Source organism: Salmo trutta, chromosome 35, assembly GCF_901001165.1.
Source record: "Salmo trutta chromosome 35, fSalTru1.1, whole genome shotgun sequence".
NCBI lineage: Eukaryota > Metazoa > Chordata > Actinopteri > Salmoniformes > Salmonidae > Salmo > Salmo trutta.
In genome coordinates, this window is record NC_042991.1 from 21,598,699 (window position 1) to 21,619,939 (window position 21,241).

A 21,241-nucleotide genomic window follows, 5' to 3' on the forward strand; every position below is an offset into this window, starting at 1 on the left:
TTTTCACACAAATGTGGTACAGGAGTTAAAGGTATCACGCTGCAGGTCGAGAGAATTGTTCTTCCGTTTCAAAATTATTCTGTGTGAAAGGCTGTGTCCCGTTCTTTAGTTTGAAGTTTGGAATGCTGTTATTAGCTCTATGTGGATGGAGCTTGTATTTAATATGACAATACATCATGTAATATGAGATATGATAAACAGGCTCAGGTTGATATGTATGGACCTCCTTTCAACATACTGTGATTTACAGTATATATAGTATTGTGTAGTGTTTAGAGGACCTATGGTTCACAGGTTCTCAGTCTGACATATTTTTCCTGCATCCATGAAGTTGAATGAGGCGTGACCTGCCAGGTGACTCGTCAAATCAAAGTGGGCTGGCCCTTTTTCTTTTAGAAATACCATGGTGTTCTGTTTATTATGTTACTGTTGTTGATGTTATTTGGTCTATTAGTATGTGTGAAGTATACCTTCAATTTCCTCCTCCTCAGGTGCTACCAGGTTGGAGGCAAAGGTCAGAAGCAGGTTGCCCCAGCCAGTGGTCTCCTCCACTGCCTCGTTCACCACTTTCATGGGATCTGAGCTGATATGCTGAATGCTTCCTGAGAGTGTGGTGAACAGACTGTGTGAGTTAAGACCCCGCAAAACATAGCTACCCTACATTTACACATTCACTTCTAGAAACACTCCACTCAAAACTAGACTAAGGAATATTTAAAGAATACTTAGTTACCAATGTATAAAACTGCATTCTGTATAGATAATATAAATATTAATTTAACAATATGCTGTGCTTAATCTGTCAAATGGAATCATACACCGTTCAAATGTTCTGTATGTAGATAAATGCATTAGAACAAGCAAATCCCAGCAACGGAATTCATACCCAGAAACAAACAGAGAAGTGATATGAAAATGAATGTGTACATGACTATAAACAATAGCTTGTAACTAAATGACTATAAAAATGTGATGTAGTATAACATGTCCTCCGTCCATCCATGGTCCAATGGGTTACTTCTAATTTCTGCTGGCGTATTCACTGTGGAGACGGCCACCTGTCTGTCTGTCTGTCTGTCTGTCTGTCTGTCTGTCTGTCTGTCTGTCTGTCTGTCTGTCTGTCTGTCTGTCTGTCTGTCTGTCTGTCTGTCTGTCTGTCTGTCTGTCTGTCTGTCTGTCTGTCTGTCTGTCTGTCTGTCTTGCTGTGCAGGCAAACAGCATGAGACATACATTTCCATTTCATCATAGGTAGAGACACACAGTAGGCAGTAGGAATGACATGGTACAGTACAGACTACAGGACATGTCAGACACCCCTGCCAGCATACTGTGTTAGTGACAACTCTCAGGAGAATCTGACTGACTGGTCTTTAGAGATTGCTCTTTAGACTGTTTAGTGCTCATTAGCGAGCAATTATCAAAGCAGTATAATGGATATTCAGAAGAGAGTGGTTATTAGTTATATAATCTATAGTAGTGTTGAATTAGCATGAGTGGGTTAAGGAAACACGGTTGATATAGCCATATTCAACAAAGGACTTTTTGTTTCCTGGACTTGAAAATATTTAAGTGGGAATTTATTTTCTATGCAATTCTGAACAAATGGATGTTACAGCTATCGACAATATCTAAATGCTTATATCAAAGGTATTGAAAGGGACACAATATTGGCAAAAGTATGTGGACACCCCTTCAAATTAGTGGATTCGGCTATTTTAGCCACACCTGTTGCTGACAGGTGTATAAAATCGAGCACACTGCCCTGTAATCTCCATAGACAAACATTGGCAGTAAAATGGCCCATACTGAAGAGCTCAGTGACTTTCAACGTGGCACAGTCATAGGATGCCACCTTTCCAACAAGTCAGTTCGTCAAATTTATGCCCTGCTAGAGCTGCCCCGGTCAACTGTATGTGCTGTTATTGTGATGTGGAAGTGTCTAGGAGCAACAACAGCTCAGCTGTGGTAGTCCACACAAGCTCACAGAATGGAACTGGCGAGTGCTGAAGTGAGTAGTGCATAAAAATTGTCTGTCCTCGGTTGCAACACTCACTACCGAGTTTCAAACTGCCTCTGGAAGCAACGTCAGCACAAGAACTGTTCGTCGGGAGCTTCATGAAATAGGTTTCCATGGCCGAGCACACAAGCCTAAGATCACCATGTGCAATGCCAAGCAATGGCTGGAGTGGTGTAAAGCTCGCCGCCATTGGACTCTGGAGCAGTGGAAACGCGTTCTCCGGAGTGATGAATCACACTTCACCATCTGGCAGTCCAATAGACAAATCTGGGTTTGGCAGATGCCAGGAGAACGATACCTGCTCAAAAGCATAGTGCCAACTGTAAAGTTTGGTGGATGAGGAAAATGGTCAGTGGCTGTTTTTCATGGATCGAGCTAGGCCCCTTAGTTTCAGTGAAGGGAAATCTTAACGCTATAGCATACAATGACATTCTAGACAATTCTGTGCTTCCAAATTTGTGGCAACAGTTTGGGGAAGGCCCTTTCCTGTTTCAGCATGACAATGCCCCCGTGCACAAAGCGAGTAGCATAGAGAAATGGTTTGTCGAGATTAGTGTGGAAGAACTTGACTGGCCTGTACAGAGCCCTGACCTCAACCCCATCAAACATTTTTGGGATAAAATGGAACGCCGACAGCGAGCCAGGCCTAATTGCCCAACATTAGTGTCAGACCTACTGTAACTAGTGTGTTTGTGTCTGAATGGAAGCATGGCCCCGCAGTAATGTTCCAACATCTAGTGGAAAGCCTTCCAAGAAGAATGGAGGCTGTTATAGCAACAAAGGGGGGACCAACTCCATATTAATGCCCATGATTTTGGAATAAGATGTTCGACGAGCAGGTGTCCATATACCTTTGTCCATGTAGTGTATTTATCATGACATGAGTTAATGGAGTAATTAGTTGCTATATTAGTCGTTAATAGTACATTGTATTATATTTAAATATATATATAGATATATATATATATATTTTTTAAAGAAATATATGAATTTGTTTTGTCTACTCCTCTAAAGTTAGTTGCAACAGTATGTCAACTCAATCTCACTAAGGGCCTCAGAGGCCTCTAATCATCACAACAAAGTTAAAAGCATATTATAATGACTTGCCTCTAGACCTCCCTGCCTCCTTAATTGCTTTCCTGACAGCGGGAGGTGGGGGGACCCCTGTTAGAAGCAGAGGTATATAAGCAGTGGCACAGGGACAGGGACAGTGAACAGTCTCCATCACATGCACATGATCAATGTGGGGAGAAGAACAAACTCCAGAGTGATGCGTTCTAGGAGGAGAAAACGGACTGTCTTACCACAACAACCAATCGCACAGAGACACAGTTACTCACGATTCACAATCAAAGTATAGTGACAGAAGAAATAAAGGTCATCACAAAGACATTCATCACAATGGAAACAAAGATAGACATGACCATAGTGTAGAGAACACATCAACATACAAAAAGTAAACACCCATAATGCAATAGGTGTGAAAAATGGGAGAGAACAACAAAATGCTGTGCTGTAACTATAACGAGCACAGTATGCCATTCACTCTTTATTGAATCTGCCATACTGTAGCAACAGCTGGGTTTGACAAGTTTTTTGTTTTTGTTTTATTTAATCCCATTGACTTGATTGATTTGTTCCAAAAGCTAATGTGCAGTTATTACATACTGCTGTGGTTTGTATGATTTGAAGCATACCAATGAAATACTGATTATTCAGTGACATTTGCTTGATTGGCACTTCAACCTACGTCATGTAAATGACCAAATATCCCTCAACGCTTGTGCATTTGAACCCCTCTATCTCTATTCTCTGACAACACTGATTCCTGGAAGGATGACTTCAACTAAATACATAGAAATAAATAACATATTACCCTGAAAGAAGTGGTAAGAAGGCAAGGGACTTGGGAGTAGAGTGGAATCAACCATCCAAACTAAGTCTCTCATTATGGGAAGGCTCTGTGGTTTGTTCCAAAACACATTGGAAGGTTTAGTTCTCTCTCTCTCTCTCTCTCTCTCTCTGTAAAGGAAGCAGTGGTGGCATGACAATAGACTTGGTTCAACTCCAATTGGTCGCCTCCCAGGCTATGTGGTGCACATCAAGGGGAATAAAATGTCTTCACAGTCAACACACTCTGCTCATTGTTACAAAATGTCGGTTAAGTATTTAATTTACTGAGTGTTGCCCTTTATTGAAATGTCATGGTGGGAAAAATTCTTATTAAAAATGCAGTCATACCCAATTGCTGTCCACTAAATGGCTGTGTTATGGCTAGGTTCATAATTTCCAAGGCCAGCAAAACAAATACAGTGCCTTCAGAAAGTGGTCTTTCCTCATTTTGTTGTGTTATAGCCTGAATTTCATATGATCAAATGTAGATGTTTTGTCACTGGCCTACACACAATACCCCATAATGTCAACATTTTTGTTTTTTGCAACAAAAAAATAATAAAGGAAAAGCTGAAATGTCTTGAGTCAATTAGTATTCAACTCCTTTGTTATGGCTTAACACGTCACATAATAAGTTGCAAGGACACTCTGTGTGCAATAATAGTGTTGAACATTATTTTTTAACCCACACATACAATTATCTGAAAGCCCCTCATTCGAGCAGTGAATGGATTCAACCACAAAGACCCAGGAGGTTTTCCAATACCTTGCAAAAAAGGGCACTCATTGGTAGACGGGTAAAAATAAAAGTTATAAATTGCACTTTGGATGGTGTATCAATACACCCAGTCACTACAAAGACACAGGCGTCCTTCCTACCTCAGTTGCCGGAGAGAAAGGAAACCCCTCAGGGATTTCACAATGAGGCCAATAGTGACTTTAAAACAGTTAGAGATTAATGGCTGTAATAGGAGAAAACTGAGGATGGATCAACAGCATTGTACTTACTCCACAATAATAACCCAATTGACAGAGTGAAAAGAAAGAAGCTTGTACAGAATAAAAATATTCCGAAACATGTATCCTGTTTGCAACAAGGAACTAAAGTAATACTACAAAGAATTTGGCAAAGCAACTAACTTTTGTCCTGAATACAAATTCTAATATATATTTTCAAGCATAGTGGTGGCTGCATCATGTTATGGGTATGCTTGTAATCGTTAAGGACTGGGGAGTTTTTCAGGATAAAAAATAAACACAGGCAAAATCCTAGAGGAAAACCTGGTTCAATTTTCTTTCCACCAGACACTGGGAGATGAATTCACCTTTCAGCAGGACAAGGCCAAATCTACACTGGAGTTGCTTACCAAGAAGACAGTGAATGTTCCTGAATGGCGAGTTACAGTTTTCACTTAATGGCCAAGTTACAGTTTTCACTTAAATCTATGGCAAGACCTGAAAATGGTTGTCTAGCAATGATCAACAACCAATTTGACAGAGCTTGAAGAATTTCAAAAATAATAATCTGAAAATGTTACACAATCCAGGTGTGGAAAGCTCTTAGAGACATACCCAGAATGACTCACAGCTGTAATTGCTGCCAAGAGTGTTTCTACAAAGTATTGACCCAGGGGTGTGAATACTTATGTAAATGAGATATTTCTGTGTTTCATTTTCAATAAATTTGCAAACATTTCTAAAAACATGTTTTCACTTTGTCATGATGGGGTATTGTGTTTAAATGGGTGAGAGAAACAATTTAATCAATTTTCAATTCAGGCTGTAACACAACAAAATGTGGAATAAGTCAAGGGGTATGAATACTTTCTCATCACACTGTATTCTGTCTCAGGGCACACAGCCTTTTGTTTTACATATCGATTAGTTTGTGACCTTTTTGAAATTAATATAGCATGTTTCCCTGTTACTGTATGTCTTTGTGTCAAAAATGGAAAGTACTGAATGTGTATATGGTGATGAAATGACTATGAAAAAAAAGTGCACTTAACTGTCTTCAAAATAAAATAATCATTCCAAAACTCTGTTGGATATCCAGTTGGGTCCACTACCATACATATTTGGTATGAAATTATGAGTGGCATGTACTCCTAGCTATTCCCCTAAATTCCAATGTCTCTGGCAGTCTCTTTTCTGACAGTGAGGGGTTCAAATGAACAGAGAGGACCAGTTTATGAGAGGGAGTCTAGTGACACAGTCATCCTTCACAGAGAGAGATGATACCGCTCAGTATCCTACAGGGGACCAAGTGCTACAGTAGCTACCTGTCCTGACAGACGATTCTTAAAAGCAAGGACATGAGACTTGCTTTCAGTATTACTGTGATTCAGCATGTCATCAAAGATTGTGGCTTCAAAGGCAATTTTTTAAAAGGTTTATATGATATGGGTATATTTACATTTACATTATACTATACGTATAGAAATTATACTCACGCCAAAAAGTGTTAAGAATTGATATTTGTTATTTTTGGTCCTCTAGTAATTGTCTATTTTTTTTCCTTTCAAGGGTTAATGGATGGTGCCATGGTTTTGTGTGGTGATTATCACCCTCCCATTCCACGTGTTGTCCTAGTGCCATACAGTATCCCCAGGGATCATTTTTACCAACCTTAACCCCCCTTCCCTAATTTAATTTAGGGATGTGTGACCCCAATGTAGTCCCTTTGTTTTCATTACAGTTTTTCTCAGTCCCTTTGGTGCATTTCTTAGATTAAAAGTGCCATTCTTGACACTACTTGTACAAATTCCAAATCATCTAGTCACTTGTGCACATCATTAAAGCAATTTTCTTTTGCAATTGCTTTTGTACATATTGCAATTGATAATGTACAAGTGTCAGCTTTTTTCCACATTTTCAATTGCTCATGTCATGTTGATCAAAATATAGTAGATGGTTCTCTGTTGAATAGTCTTACCCCTCAAAACATCTAGGCATTAGTTCCTTGCATAAGCCATTACATGCAAAATTGTTGAACTATTTGTCATAAACTGTCAAGCATAGTTTTACACATTTCTATTAGACCTTTTGTACAAAAACGTGAATTGATGAATGGTGCAGGTGAAATTGACCCTCACTCATGAAGGAATGTAAAGTGTTAGTTCAACCAACAATCAACCAGTTGTCTAAATTGCTCAAAGGTGCATCTCATGAAGAATCAATTGGCAAGCATATATAGACAGACCACAACACAGAGTTGCAATTTTCCAATAATGGAGGGACCAGGAAACGAACAGGGTCAACAGCCAAGAGGAGGAGGAAGAGGAGCAAGGATGCGTGGTGGAAGGCAAAACAGAGGAAGAGGCAGAAGAGGACATAGGCGCATATCTGATGACATAAGGGCCACTATTGTAGACCATGTTGTCAATCATGGCCTTACAATGGCTGAGGTGGGTTGAAGGGTGCAGCCGAATATTGGGAGATCAACCGTGTCCTCAATAGTTCAAACGTTTCGAAGAGAGAACAGGTATGTCCACCAATGCACACAGTTACTGTATATAAGCAGTATACTGTATACTTCCTACAATGCTTCATATTACAGTAGTCCACTTGTATTTCACAGCATACAGAAATATACTCTATACAGATACATACTGCACCTTACATGCACCCACCTGTATGTTTTACAGTAAAATGTGTGTTCACATAGTTTTTGTCTATGTGAAAGTGTGTGATGCATCGCTGCATTTTTCCCCACATAGGACTGCAAGATTACCTCAAACTGGTGGCAGAGGACGCCTTTTCACACCTCAACAGGAGGAGGCTATTTGCACCATGGTCCGAGCAAACAATGCCATGAGACTCAGGGAAATACAAAGGACCATTATAGAAGACAACGATGTCTTTGAAAACATCCATACGGTTAGCATCTCAACCATGGACAGGGTGCTGCATAGAAACCAGATGAGTATGAAACAGCTGTACCATGTACCATTCCAAAGGAATGAGGACAGAGTTAAGGAGCTACGGTACCAGTATGTACAGGTAAAACATATATCTATGTAACTACTTTACAGCAACATTTTATAGTGATACATAGTACAGTAAGCATAAACTGCACACGTTTCCATTGCTGTGGAAGGAACATGCAATATATGTAAATTTTATGTCACTCTTCCTTACCAAAATAAATTCAACTGTGTGTTCTGGGATATAGCGTATAATGGAGTTGGAATCAAGTGAACCCTCTCACAACTTTGTATACGTGGATGAGGCTGGCTTCAACCTGACCAGATGCAGAAGGCGGGGTGGGAATATCATCGGTCACAGAGCTACTGTGGATTTGTCAGGCCAACGGGGAGGAAATATCACCATGTGTGCTGCTATTTCAGAGCATGGTGTCCTAACCCATATCCCCCTTATAGGGCCATACAACACCCAGCATCTACTCAACTTTTCAGAGACTCTCTACAGGGCTCTCATCCCTGATGATGAGAGGGGTCTGTTTAGAGAGGATTTGCCAAAGTATGTGGTCATTTGTGATAATGTGAGTTTCCATCGATCAAACATCATAAGGCAATGGTTTGTGACCCACCCGAGGATGCTCATAGAATTCCTCCCACCTTATTCACCATTCCTTAACCCAATTGAGGAGTTCTTTTCAGCATGGAGGTGGAAGGTGTACGATCGTCAGCCACATACACAGATGACCCTGCTGGCTGCAATGGATGCAGCATGTGAGGACATCACAGTAGACGCCTGCAGAGGATGGATAAGGCATTCCAAAAGATTCTTTCCACGTTGCATTGGAAGGGAAAATATCCGGTGTGATGTGGATGAGAATATGTGGGCCGACAGACAGGAACGTCTGGATGTGTAGAGACAGCACTAGAACAGTGCTGCGGGCAAAGTTGTGTCTTAGGGGTGGTTTCCTGTGTTTCTTTCTAATTTCGTTTTTTTTCCTTTGTGCCCCTTGGGTTGTCCAGTCTCTTTCAATCAATAACCCACATACAGTAATATGTAAATAGTACTGTTGAAATTGATATATGCCATAGAAGTGCAGCCTTGTGCATTTTCAATACAGTAACTGTCATCCAAACTGTAGCCTAAGTTTACATCAGGTAATACTGTCAAAGTACACAGTTCCATTGACAACATGCCTAAACATTTTGACGACCTTGTTCGTGAACAATGACTCAATGACTTATCATTCTGATGACACTGACATGATCATTGGCATGAATATTTACTTTTGAGAGATGTACTAAGGATTTTTAGTGACTGACTAGCTTTAGAAACACATCTATTGTATATTGCAGTTTGTACAAATTGTTCTGAGAAATGCCCTTATTATTTTGCACATGTTAGGGATGATGTGAAAAATGCACCAAAGTGACTGAGAAAAACTGTAATAAGGCTACTGTTTAAGAAATTGGTTTAGGGTATAGTTTAGCTGTAGTCTGACTACTAACACCTAATAAATACTATTTTATACTTATAACAAGGCTGAGAGGCTTCGGTAGAAAGGGCCACAGCCTCAATTTCTTCCCATTATTGCACGTGGAATGGATTAGGAGGTCATTCCTCCATAGATGACCATCGGTATTGGCCACATTCAATGCTCATTATTATGCATTGTAGATTAAATCTACATCTCTCCTTGCAGGCTTATCTGCAACATGCAATATTGAATTAGAAATATTAAAACACATCAGATTGGTGTCTCCTCAACAGCAGCACTCAATCAAAGAGAAAGACATGCTGCATGGTCACTATTTAATACCACACAGTTAACAACACAGACTGATGTGGTCTCAATGTACGATTATTTTTTATTTATTTTTTTTATTTCACCTTTATTTAACCAGGTAGGCCTGTTGAGAAGAAGTTTACAACTGCGACCTGGCCAAGATAAAGCAAAGCAGTGCGACAAAAACAACAACACAGAGTTACACATGGGATAAACAAACATAACACAATAGAAAAATCTGCATACAGTGTCTGCAAATGAAGTAAGGAGGTAAGGCAATAAATAGGCCAATAGTGGCGAAGTAATTACAATTTAGCAATTTACACTGGAGTGATATATGTGCAGATGAGGATGTGTAAGTAGAAATACTGGTGCACAAAAGAGCAGAAAAACAAAAAACAAATATGGGGAAGAGGTAGGTAGTTGGTTGGATGGGTTACTTACAGATGGGCTGTGTACAGCTTCAGCAATCGGTAAGCTGCTCTGACCGCTGACGCTTAAAGGTAGTGATGGAGATATAAGTCTCCAACTTCAGTGATTTTTGCAATTCGTTCCAGTCATTGGCAGCAGAGAACTGGAAGGAAAGGCAGCCAAAGCAGGTGTTGGCTTTGGGGATGGCAGTGAAATACACCTGCTGGAGCGCATGCTACGGGTGGGTGTTGCTATGGTGACCAGTGAGCTGAGGTAAGGCGAAGCTTCACCTAGCAAAGACCTATAGATGGACTGGAGCCAGTAGGGTTGGTGACGAATATGTGGCGAGGACCAGCCAACAAGAGCGTACAGGTCGCAGTGGTGGGTAGTATATGGGGCTTCGGTGACAAAACGGATGGCACTGTGATAGACTGAATACAATTTGCTGAATACAGTGTTAGAGCCTATTTTGTAAATGATATTGCCGAAGTCAAGGATCGGTAGGATTGTCAGTTTTACGAGGGTATGTTTGGCAGCATGAGAGAAGGAGGCTTTGTTGCGAAATAGGAAACCTATTCTAGATTTAACTTTGGATTGGAGATACTTAATGTGAGTCTGGAAGGAGAGTTTACAGTCTAGCCAGACACCTAGGTATTTGTAGTTGTCCACATATTCTAAGTCAGAACCGTCCAGAGTAGTGATGCTAGTCGGGCGTGCGGGTGCGGGCAGCGATCGGTTGAAGAGCATGTATTTAGTTTTGCTAGCATTTAAGAGCAGTTGGAGGCCACAGAAGGAGTGTTGTATGGCGGTGAAGCTCATTTGGAGGTTTGTTAAAATTAACACAGTGTCTGTCCAATGAAGGGCCAGATGTATACAGAATGTTGTCGTCTGCGTAGAGGTGGATCAAAGAATCACCCGCAGCAAGAGCGACATCATTGATATATGCAGAGAAAAGGTTCGGCCCGAGAATTGAACCCCGTGGCACCCCCATAGAGACTGCCAGAGGTCCGGACAACAGGCCCTCCGATTTGACACACTGAACTCAATCTGAGAAGTAGTTAGTGAACCAGGTGAAGCAGTCATTAGAGAAACCAAGGCTGTTGAGTCTGCCGATAAGAATATGGTGATTGACAGAGTCGAAAGCCTTGACCAGGTCAATGAAGACGGCTGCACAGTACTGTCTTTTATCGATGGCGGTTATGATATCATTTAGCACCTTGAGCGTGGCTGAGGTGCACCTGTGACCAGCTCGGAAACCAGATTACATAGCGGAGAAGGTGTTAGTATCAAGGCAATTGTGTATAAATTGAGACAGGAAAGTCAACTGAATTGACAGTTGTAAGTTATCATAGGCCGGATGCATGAGAGCAATTGTCACACAATTTAATGGGATGATTTTGCCTGGAAATATGCCCATAAAAAAACTTTGCCCATAAATCACTTTAGACTTAAAAGCTCATGTCAAGACTAATAGTGAATTCAGGTGAATATATAGATTTTTGTCCTTTAATTCTGGTCTATTTTGCTCTATTACTTAAGATGCACAAAAAAACAAGCAACACTCAAATTATTTTATTGTTGAGATTGAGCTATTGAAGACATTTCAACTATTTATGGAAAGATTAAGAAATCGTTACAGCTTTCTATTCAATTGCACCGACAATTGCACCGACAAGCGTTGGACTTGTAACCAAAAGGTTGCAAGATCGAATCCCCAAGCTGACAAGGTAAAAATCTGTCGTACTGCCCCCGAACAAGGCACTGTTCCTAGGCCGTCATTGAAAATAAGAATTTGTTCTTAACTGACTTGCCTAGTTAAGTAAAGGTAAAATCAAAAATAAATAAAGCAATATCCAGACATTGGAAAATAGCACAGGACTTGGGCTTTTTAAAACGTTGCTTTTCTAAGGCCATGCAGTTTTGCTGGGCACAAAACATGATGTACTGTAATACAGACTCAATACATTGTAAAGCTGGCTGGTTATGTAATAATTGACTAAACTATATAGGCTACTGCAGGCAATGCTACAACCAACTTACAATAGTACAGTTACAGCACATTCATTACAAATTAGCACTTCATACACTAAACACATTTTACTGGATTGCAAGTAATTTACTGAAAACACACATGCACACATGCACACATGAACACACAAATATCTTTAATGCAATGGATGTTACTTAAATTGATATTCAAGCCACACTATGTCACAGAAAAGGCCACACTTGGGTGTTATTATGGTAAGTTTTGTTCACCTACACACTAAAAACTGGTGAATAGTAGTTTAATGACACATCAGGTGACTTCTAAATGGGCTGTATACCTTTTCAATCATAAATCAGTATTAAATCAGTTCCGTAGATGAGTTATCATGAAAGCTATAGTCCAAAACCATTCATATAGGGAGGTTATGGTTGACCTTAGACTATCTGTACCATTATGGTTGGCATCAGTATGGAAACATACTGTATTTGTGTATAAACACAAAATAGCCTACTTCAATTGTGCTAATGAAATAATAGTGTGAAAAGGTATATAGACTCAGTACTAGATGTAACCTGTGTAAACTTGAATGATCCAGAAGCAACACTTGATGGACCATGGGTACATTATCCATTAATGCGCAGCATGAAGCCCCCACAACACTGACTGAAGTGTGTGACAATTGCTGCCTATCAGCAATTAAAGCATGCAGGTTGTTAGTAGCAAAGCGGAAGCAAAAGCACAGACGGGCAAGCGTAGTATAATGCCGGCATTGACAGGGTGAAAATAGGAGGAGGAAACTAGATTAGAAATGAGAGTGAACGTACGTAGCTATGGCACTCTAATGAGAACCTCTGTGAAGGCTAAATGACTTGGGGTGGATAGACTAGACTCACAGCCCCCAGTGCCTTCAACTACTGTTTTGTGAGTTGAACAGATCTACATTACAATGGTGCCCACTTTTGAAGTTTGCTTATAAAACATACAAATTAAATGTGAATACGTCTGCAACAGTCGTAATGAACTATATTAATCACAAGTCTGTGATACAATAGCATCCCTACTGACTGAAGCAACGCATCTCAAATCGTATCTACCAGTACATATTTTTGACTCATCCAAAAGTAAGCTATTTCACTCAAAGCTGTTTGACTGGGACAGGGGCATTGCTATTTCTGCCCACCCTCTCTCAGATAACTGAATCCTACAGACGAAGAACCGTATATGTGACATTTTTCAAAAAAAAGAGATATACATGAAAAATCATTATTGGACACCCTTTTTCTATAGTGAACCGGTTTCATAAGCTTTCCACGCGCTAATTAACAATATTTTTAAATTTAAAGATAGGCTCTCGTGGAATAACCGTTTATGTGCACCACTCAGAATGGACGGACAAGCGCACAACTTTTCTGTTGCTGATGAAAATCGTCGAAATGTGGGAAAGAAACGTAAAACAAAACTAAAAGAATTGAAAGACAGGCAAAGGAAGATCTTACGGAATGCGGGAAACCCTATACAAATCGTAAGGGTCAAGAAAAAACTGTGAAAAGCTGTCCAAAAGAGGTATGTGGAAGAACCATATATCAAACAATCAAGCTAGCTAGCTAGCTATAGAGTACAGTAACTAACATGTATGTTCTGGGTTGTCTAATTTGTAACTATAGAGAAAACATATTAGCTAAAGTTTGTTGGCTACTAATTTATACACTATCGTTACAAATGTTATTGCTAGATTATAGAAGAAACATAGCTAGCTACTTTTTGTCCATCCACCGGATGATTCGACATGGCTACAGTAGCTAGCTAGTTATATGTAACGTTACACTGTATCCTGCAGGGAAGAGCGTGTTCCACGACGTGCAGAAAGGATTGTGGAAAGTTGACTGATGAGCGCAAGCTGCATCTGTTCAACAGTTTCTACACTGTCCCATACGAGAAACAACAAGCGTTGATTCTCTCCGGCTTAGAACAGGTTAGAAATAGGACAAAACTCCTATTATAATAGCTATATGGAACACTTGCATAGTTTAACTTTGACAGTAATGATACGTACATTAACGTTAACTCTAAAAGTGCAGTGTTACACAATGGTGCAATACAAACTCATTCTGTGTATAGGTTGGGAGTGGGAGTGTGTGAAAGATGGGGGTCCTGATCAAGCAATACCCTGAATGTGCTACAGTATATGTTTTACTATCAATAAATGTATATGTTCTACAAAGAGAAGAATACCACATCATCTGCAAAATTCTGGGTTTATAGGGACATTTTCAAACAGCAGAGTCTCAATTTCGGCCAACCCAGGAGTGACACCTGTGGCAAATGTGACGCATTCTTCACTAAGATGTCAGCAGCAACATCTGAAGAGGAGAAGAGGAAGATTGCAGTTGAAAGTGAGTTGCACCATCGAAAAGCCGAAAAGGCCTACACACAGCTTCAAAGTGACACTGAGTGGGCTAAAGCCAATGCTGACTGCCATGTCATTTATGTGGATCTACAGGGGGTGAAGTACACCCCTAATCTGACCCACTCCAATGTCTACTATCAGCGGCAGCTGTCAAATTTTAACCTTTGCATCCAGGAACTTGGAAAAGAAGATCCTGCATACATGTGTGTTTGGCATGAGGGGATTGCACACCAAAGGTCCATTGAGGTAGCAAGCTGCATATTGAAGTGAGTGAAGACAAAATTCACGCCACTCACCAAACCAGAGGTGCGCAAGTTGATCATCTTCAGTGACAGATGCTGTGGGCAGAATAACAACTGGCGGATGCTCAATCTGATGTCGATGCTCATCTCTATGGGTTACTTTACCCAAGTTGAGCAGAAGTTCATGGTCTCTGGTCATTCTTTTCTTCCTTGTGATCGATCTTTTGCCACCATCGAGAAGAGGTGCAAGGAGTCAGTCCTTCATACACCTGATGATGTTTCAAAGATGATACTTGAAGCACAACCAGCGAAACCATTCAAGGTGATGAGGATGCAATGTGAAGACTTCAGGCACCTTCCAGATTCTGTCCTCAAGCGACCAGCTGGACTACAGATCACCTCAGTGAGGTGGTTAAAAGTCACAGGTATTGCACAGAAAATAGTTTACTAACATCCCATCAACATGCAACATGTGGTTCTAACAATAAAATATCCTAATGATTACCTTTTTTTATTCATTACAATATACAGTACATCTCTCTGTCACCACATTTAGCATTAACTCTAAGCAGTTAATACTTATTTACTGCTGTCACCTCAGTACAGAAGGACATTTCTTGCCTTTAGCATGGGTTTAACGCAATTCAAAACTTAATTGCTGATCATAGTGTTAAAGGCAAAGAGAATGGTTTTCTGAACGTTTTGTAATATTGACCTTAGGGACCTGCATAATGGACATGCATATTGGCACATCACATTGATCCATATTTGATATGTACAAGTTGTGCTTATTTTGATTTAATTAATTTAATTGTATTCTATTTTTGTAGTTATTCTATGGTATGTTCACATTGAGGGCTTCATTTTAAATGAGACTAAGATTTCATGACTCAAAAGAAAAGTCATCAGTGCTAAAGTTGATAGACCACCTTTAAATGAACCTCCATACAAATTAATTAACTACATATTGCATTTAAGTTATTTACATGAAGGGCATCTGCACTTGAAAGTACTTAAAACATCATATCAGGTGTTAAAAAAGGACATCTTACAAGTGTCATGCAAAATGTCACATATACTGTTCTTCCACAAACTGAAATCATCGCTGGAGATATACTGTTCTTCCACATTCTAAAAATTAAAACAGCAATAAAAGAAGTATTTTTTTAAATAACAAAAAAATATCAATTGTTGTTGGAAGATATGAGTATGGTGAATTATTTGTCAACCATAAAACACCTAATGTGGTACACACAATTAATAATATAAAAATAACTGATTATCTTAAAATGGAAAAATTGTCACTTATATGGTTCTTCGTCTGTAGGATTCAACTGTTGACTGTAACCGAACACAGCTGCTGCTGATATTTCCCAGGCCCAGTAAACTGCAATGCTACACCCTATCTGTCTTCGTCACTGTCGGTCCTATCAGTAACCAGCCAATGAGCTCCCGGCTACCCTGAGAGCCCGCACTCCGTTGGTAGGGCAGTGGCACTTCAGATAAAGTAGTGCCAGCCTGGAAACAACAAGCTACTGGGCCTTATCGTGCTCCCTGAGCTCACTGCATCCCACATCGGCTGTTTTAGCCATTATCCATGACCTTGTTTCACCCAGGCTAAATGTTAAGGCTAAATTAATGAACAAACCTGAGTAGAGGGGCTGTGTATAATTGGACCAAATCTATATCCACATCATTAAAAACCAAAGCCTAAATGACCAAGATGGATGATAACTCAATGCATGATGCATCACATAAACTACTGAGTAGCACTAGCCCCTTTTCATCCTAATTAGTACAAAGGAAAGAGGAAGTCTAGCTCTAACCTACAGAGGCCTTTGAGGAATAAGGTAGAATCCTAATGCAAAGAGCAAGTCTAAACTTGAACCTAACACAGACCTAGAAGTAGCATCCCAATGCATGATGGGTGGGAGCAGTAGGGGGACAGGTTCAGGACCTACCTGTGAGGCCCTTGTAGTCCATCAGGTCGAACATGATGATGGCCACGCAGGACCAGGTGATGACCAGGGCTAGGACCAGGATCCAGGCCATGGGGGAACTGAAGGTAGTGTACAGGTCATCAGTCACGGTCCTCTTAGACACCCTGACTAGGGGCTGTCCTGCCTCCCCGTTTTTGCTCTCTATGACCATGGTTGTGGTGGAGGATCGCACTGGAAGAAAATAACCAAAGATAGGTTGGTGGCCTGATGCTGAACCAACCATGAAGACCAAGTGATTGGTTGGGTTGGTTTGTGATTAAACTGCACTGAGATAAGTTTTTGTCAGGTGAATAGCTAGACTGTGAAGGTACTGTATTGTACTATACATGGTGCACAGTGTCAAAGTAATCTAATGTCTTGTATGGAATGTGTTGTCTCTGTGATCTTTGACTTAGCCATGAAAAACCCATCTCTACAAATTAATATAAATCTCTGTGACGTGGCAATTTGATTTGGTGTTAAATGGAGAGAGCTTCCTTACAAACAAAATATATGACCTTTATGTGCGCCATTCATTTGACAAGGCTACTCATCGATTTACCAGAATGTGTCAGACTAGGTCAGAACAAGCCATTGATTGTTGTGCAGCTGCAGTAGTTAGAATGCAGTGTTCATTTTCTCAAATTTTATATGCTGCTGTAACACTGTGAAATCAGGTTGGTGCAAATCAGAGAGAAGCCCTGGCTTGCGACATGGTCTCTGGTGTTCTCTCTGAATCGGCCCATGACAGAGATAGTATTCGACTGAAATTCTGCTCCAGCCATCATGATTTGTGTGCATGCATGTGTATGAATGCATGTACAGTACCAGTCAAAGTTAGGATACACCTACTAATTCAAGGGTTTTTCTTTATTTTTACTATTTTCTACATCGTAGAATAGTAGTGAAGACATCAAAACTATGAAATAACACACATGGAATCATGTAGTAAGCAGGAAAGTGTTAAACACATGAAAATATATTTTATATTTGAAGTTCTTCAAAGTAGCCACCCTTTGCCTTGATGACAGCTTTGCACACTCTTGGCATTCTCTCAACCAGCTTCATGAGGAATGCTTTTCTAACAGCCTTGAAGGAGTTCCCACATGCTGAGCACATGTTGGCTGCTTTTCCTTCACTCTGCTGTCAAACTCATCCCAAACACTCTCAATTGGGTTGAGGTCAGGTGATTGTGGAGGCCAGGTGATCTGATGCAGCACTCCATCACTCTCCTTCTTGGTCAAATAGCCCTTACACAACCTGGAGGTGTGTTTCGGGCCATTGTCCAGTTGAAAAACAAATGATAGTCCCACTAAGCGCAAACCAGATGGGATGATGTATCGCTACAGAATGATGTGGCAGCCATGCTGGTTAAGTGTGCCTTGAATTCAAAATATATCACAGACAGTGTCACCAGCAAAGCACCCCCACACCATCACACCTCCTCCTCCATGCTTCATGGTGGGAATCACACATGCAGAGATAATCACCTACTCTGGGAATCACACATGCGGAGATAATCACCTACTCTGTGTCTGATGAGTCAAATCGCACATTTGGACTCATCAGACCAAAGGACAGATTTCCACCGGTCAATGTCCATTGCTCGTGTTTCTTGGCCCAAGCAAGTCTCTTCTTCTTATTGGTGTCCTTTAGTAGTGGTGTCTTTGCAGCAATTTGACCATGAAGGCCAAATACACACAGTGTACTCTGAACCGTTGATGTTGAGATGAGTCTGTTACTTGAACTCTGTGAAGCATTTATTTGTGCTGAAATCTGAGGTGCAGTTAATTCTAATGAATTATAGCAGAGGTAACTCTGGGCCTTCCTTTCCTGTGGCGGTCCTTATGAGAGCCAGTTTCATCATAGCGCTTGATGGTTTTTGCGTCTGCGCTGGAAGAAACTTTCAAAGTTCTTGAAAATGTCTGTATTGACTGACCTTCATGTCTTAAAGTAATGATGGACTGTCGTTTCTCTTTGCTTATTTTAGCCCTTCTTGCCATAATATGGACTTGGTATTTTTCCAAATAGGGCTATCTTCTGTATACCACCCCTACCTTGTCACAACACAACTGATTGGCTCAAACGCATTAAGAAGGAAAGAAATTCCACAAATGTACTTTTAACAAGGCACACCTGTTAATTGAGATGCATTCCAGGTGACTACCTCATGAAACTGGTTGAGAGAATGCCAAGAGCGTGCAAAGCTGTCATCAAGGCAAAGGGTGGCTACTTTGAAGAATCTCAAATATGACTTTTTTGGTTACTACATGATTCCATATGTGTTATTTCATAGTTTTGATGTATTCAATATTATTCTACAATGTAGAAAATAGTAAAAACAAAGAAAAGCCCTTGAACGAGTAGGTGTGTCCAAACGTTTGACTGGTACTGTAGGTCAGTGAGTGTGAAAGAGAAAGAAAGAAGAGAGAGAGAGAGAGAGAGAGAGTGCGTGTGCATGTGCTTGTGCATGTGTATTTGTCCAGCCTGGCCCAGTGTGGGATCAGGCCACCTGTTGGGTCTCTTCACCATGGCCTGCACCCCGTTGTCAGCTAAGGGGGATTATTGGGTACCCATGTCCCCTCAAACTGCTGACTCAAGAGGCTCTGCAGACATACACCATATGTCCGGCTTCCTCTCACTTTGATTCAACAAAAAACAATACACAAGTCATACTGTGACTTGAACAGTGTCAGTGTGTGTGCGTGTGCGTGTGCGTGTGCGCGTGCGTGCGCGTGTGCGTGCGTGCGTGTGTGTGTGTGTGTGTGTCTAGTATGTGCACTTGAGTGTGTTTGTCAGGGTTACAGTAATGGTATTCACAGTATGGTATTATCCTGGACTCCAGCAATGTGGAGGGGATAGTGATGGAATACATCACACAAATATGCTGTGCTGTTAAACATGTATGAAGCTCCAACACATCTACTTTCCCTCTCTCATGACCCATCGCTGCCTGAAGTTGACGTCCCTGTCTTGGGAACTCTTAGTAGATATCTATGACAACTAATCTCAGGACAGTAATAGAGTCAGATAGAGTCAGCCAACAAAACTGATATGATTTTATCCTCTCCTGGGTGCTCTCAAAATAGACCCTTCTAGGTCAACTTTAAGTTTTGTCACCCTGGCTCAGGTTAAATAAAATCTGAGCCAGGTATTCGAACTGACTGAGGGAAAACGAAGTACATCAGAAATAATTATTAGTTTGATTCCCAAAAGTCAGATGACGTCTGTAACAGTAATAATGGAGGTGTATTATGCACCTTAAGTGCAAGACACTTAAAGCTGTGCTATCATCACAAGTGTTTCAAGGCTGCAGAGCAAATGGCCAATATGACATGCTACATGATATCCAGTATTTTTAGAAGCCGACCAATCATGAGATTCCTTTACAGAGCAGGTTCCAAAATGTCTGCTGAGCTATGTTACACATCTGTTTTTAACATTTAAAATAACAAATTAAGTTACCTATAATAAGGAAGTCAAATGTAAAGACATACTTAGACTGGTGTCGATACTGTACCTTCGACTCCCTCAGTCATGCTGGTTTGAATATTTAATTTCAGCAATTAATCCCTTAGGCCAAAAAAAAAAGAAAAATGAAGTTGTAGAGAATAACATGGACCGCCACCTCGCTAATCCTGTTTGAGTCCTGATCGTCGAGGATGAGTCCATGCACAGAGCCCCTACAAGGAAGAACTGCCACAACCAAAAGATATTACAACTGGTGTCTGGACTGGATGTTCAATTCCCCTGAAGATGAAAAAGGATAAATATACCAAAGGGTCACCGTCACGTAGGTTCTCTGAAGAGGGTCAATTAAAGTCCAGGAGGGGGAGAGCAAAAGTTGAGGAGGAAAAAAGTTACAGGGCTGGCCAGAGGAGAGGTGCAGATGCAGCCGAAACGTTTTCCCTGCCCATGATGGGTGTAGATCAGGAAGCATAGGACAGGAGGGGGGCTTCAATGTAACCTTAGCCCAGGCTACTCTGCCCTGCCTGGGTTATTCTTAGAGCTAGCCACACCAGCTGTATTCTGTGTTGCCTTTTTAGGCTAGGGGTGTGACCCCCTCCAACAGACCTGTACTGTCATGGAGTGGGGAGCAGAAGGGGCATAAGTACTCCTCTCCTGAACAGCCCCCTCCCTCTGCTGGCCTGGGAATGGGACTGGCAGACACACAAGTCACGTCACTCACAGTGGAGTGTCCACAGTTAGGAAACTGAGGAAGGTGTTTTTAAAGCTGATCTTGATTAAAAATAATAATACAAATTAAATAATAATAAAAGCCACAGTCAGGAGCTGTTCATCTGTCACAGGATGCCAGGCTGATTGCAGCCTAAGTGCTTAGTTTACCTTTGTGAACATGAAATAAAAGATACAGACTGGATTTATTGCCCTTTGGGACTGCATTACCTGTGAAGCGCTGTGCCCACATTATTATCTTGGTGCCAGCTGGGTCAGTCACTGCCCACTCAACAGACTGGCACCTGGCAGCCTGATTTAGGCATGGTTAGTCCAATTATTCATAGATTATCTTTAGAACTGTAAGACCAAAGCATATCTGATATGATGGTTGGAATATAACCACTGACATTGTATGA

The 21,241-nt window shown here is 40.8% G+C and overlaps 1 protein-coding gene across 10 annotated transcripts in view; it reads right to left on the bottom strand.

The window, feature by feature from the left end:
* LOC115174858 (titin) overlaps nt 1-20,664 on the bottom strand; it is a 78,580-nt gene extending 57,916 nt beyond the window's left edge. For 3 of the 10 annotated variants that reach the window (XM_029733807.1, XM_029733806.1, XM_029733805.1), the window contains exons 1-4: nt 20,167-20,653; nt 16,629-16,838; nt 3,125-3,181; nt 471-602 (exon numbers count right to left, since the gene is read on the bottom strand). In XM_029733807.1, coding sequence (XP_029589667.1) covers nt 471-602; nt 3,125-3,181; nt 16,629-16,838; nt 20,167-20,185 — 418 coding nt within the window. In that variant the 5' untranslated portion in view covers nt 20,186-20,653. Of the gene's footprint in view, nt 1-470; nt 603-3,124; nt 3,182-16,628; nt 16,839-20,166 lie in introns of all 10 variants that reach the window. The other 7 variants (XM_029733809.1, XM_029733808.1, XM_029733801.1 and 4 more) reach the window with 5 other exon arrangements.
* Between the last annotated feature and the right edge of the window lie 577 nt (nt 20,665-21,241).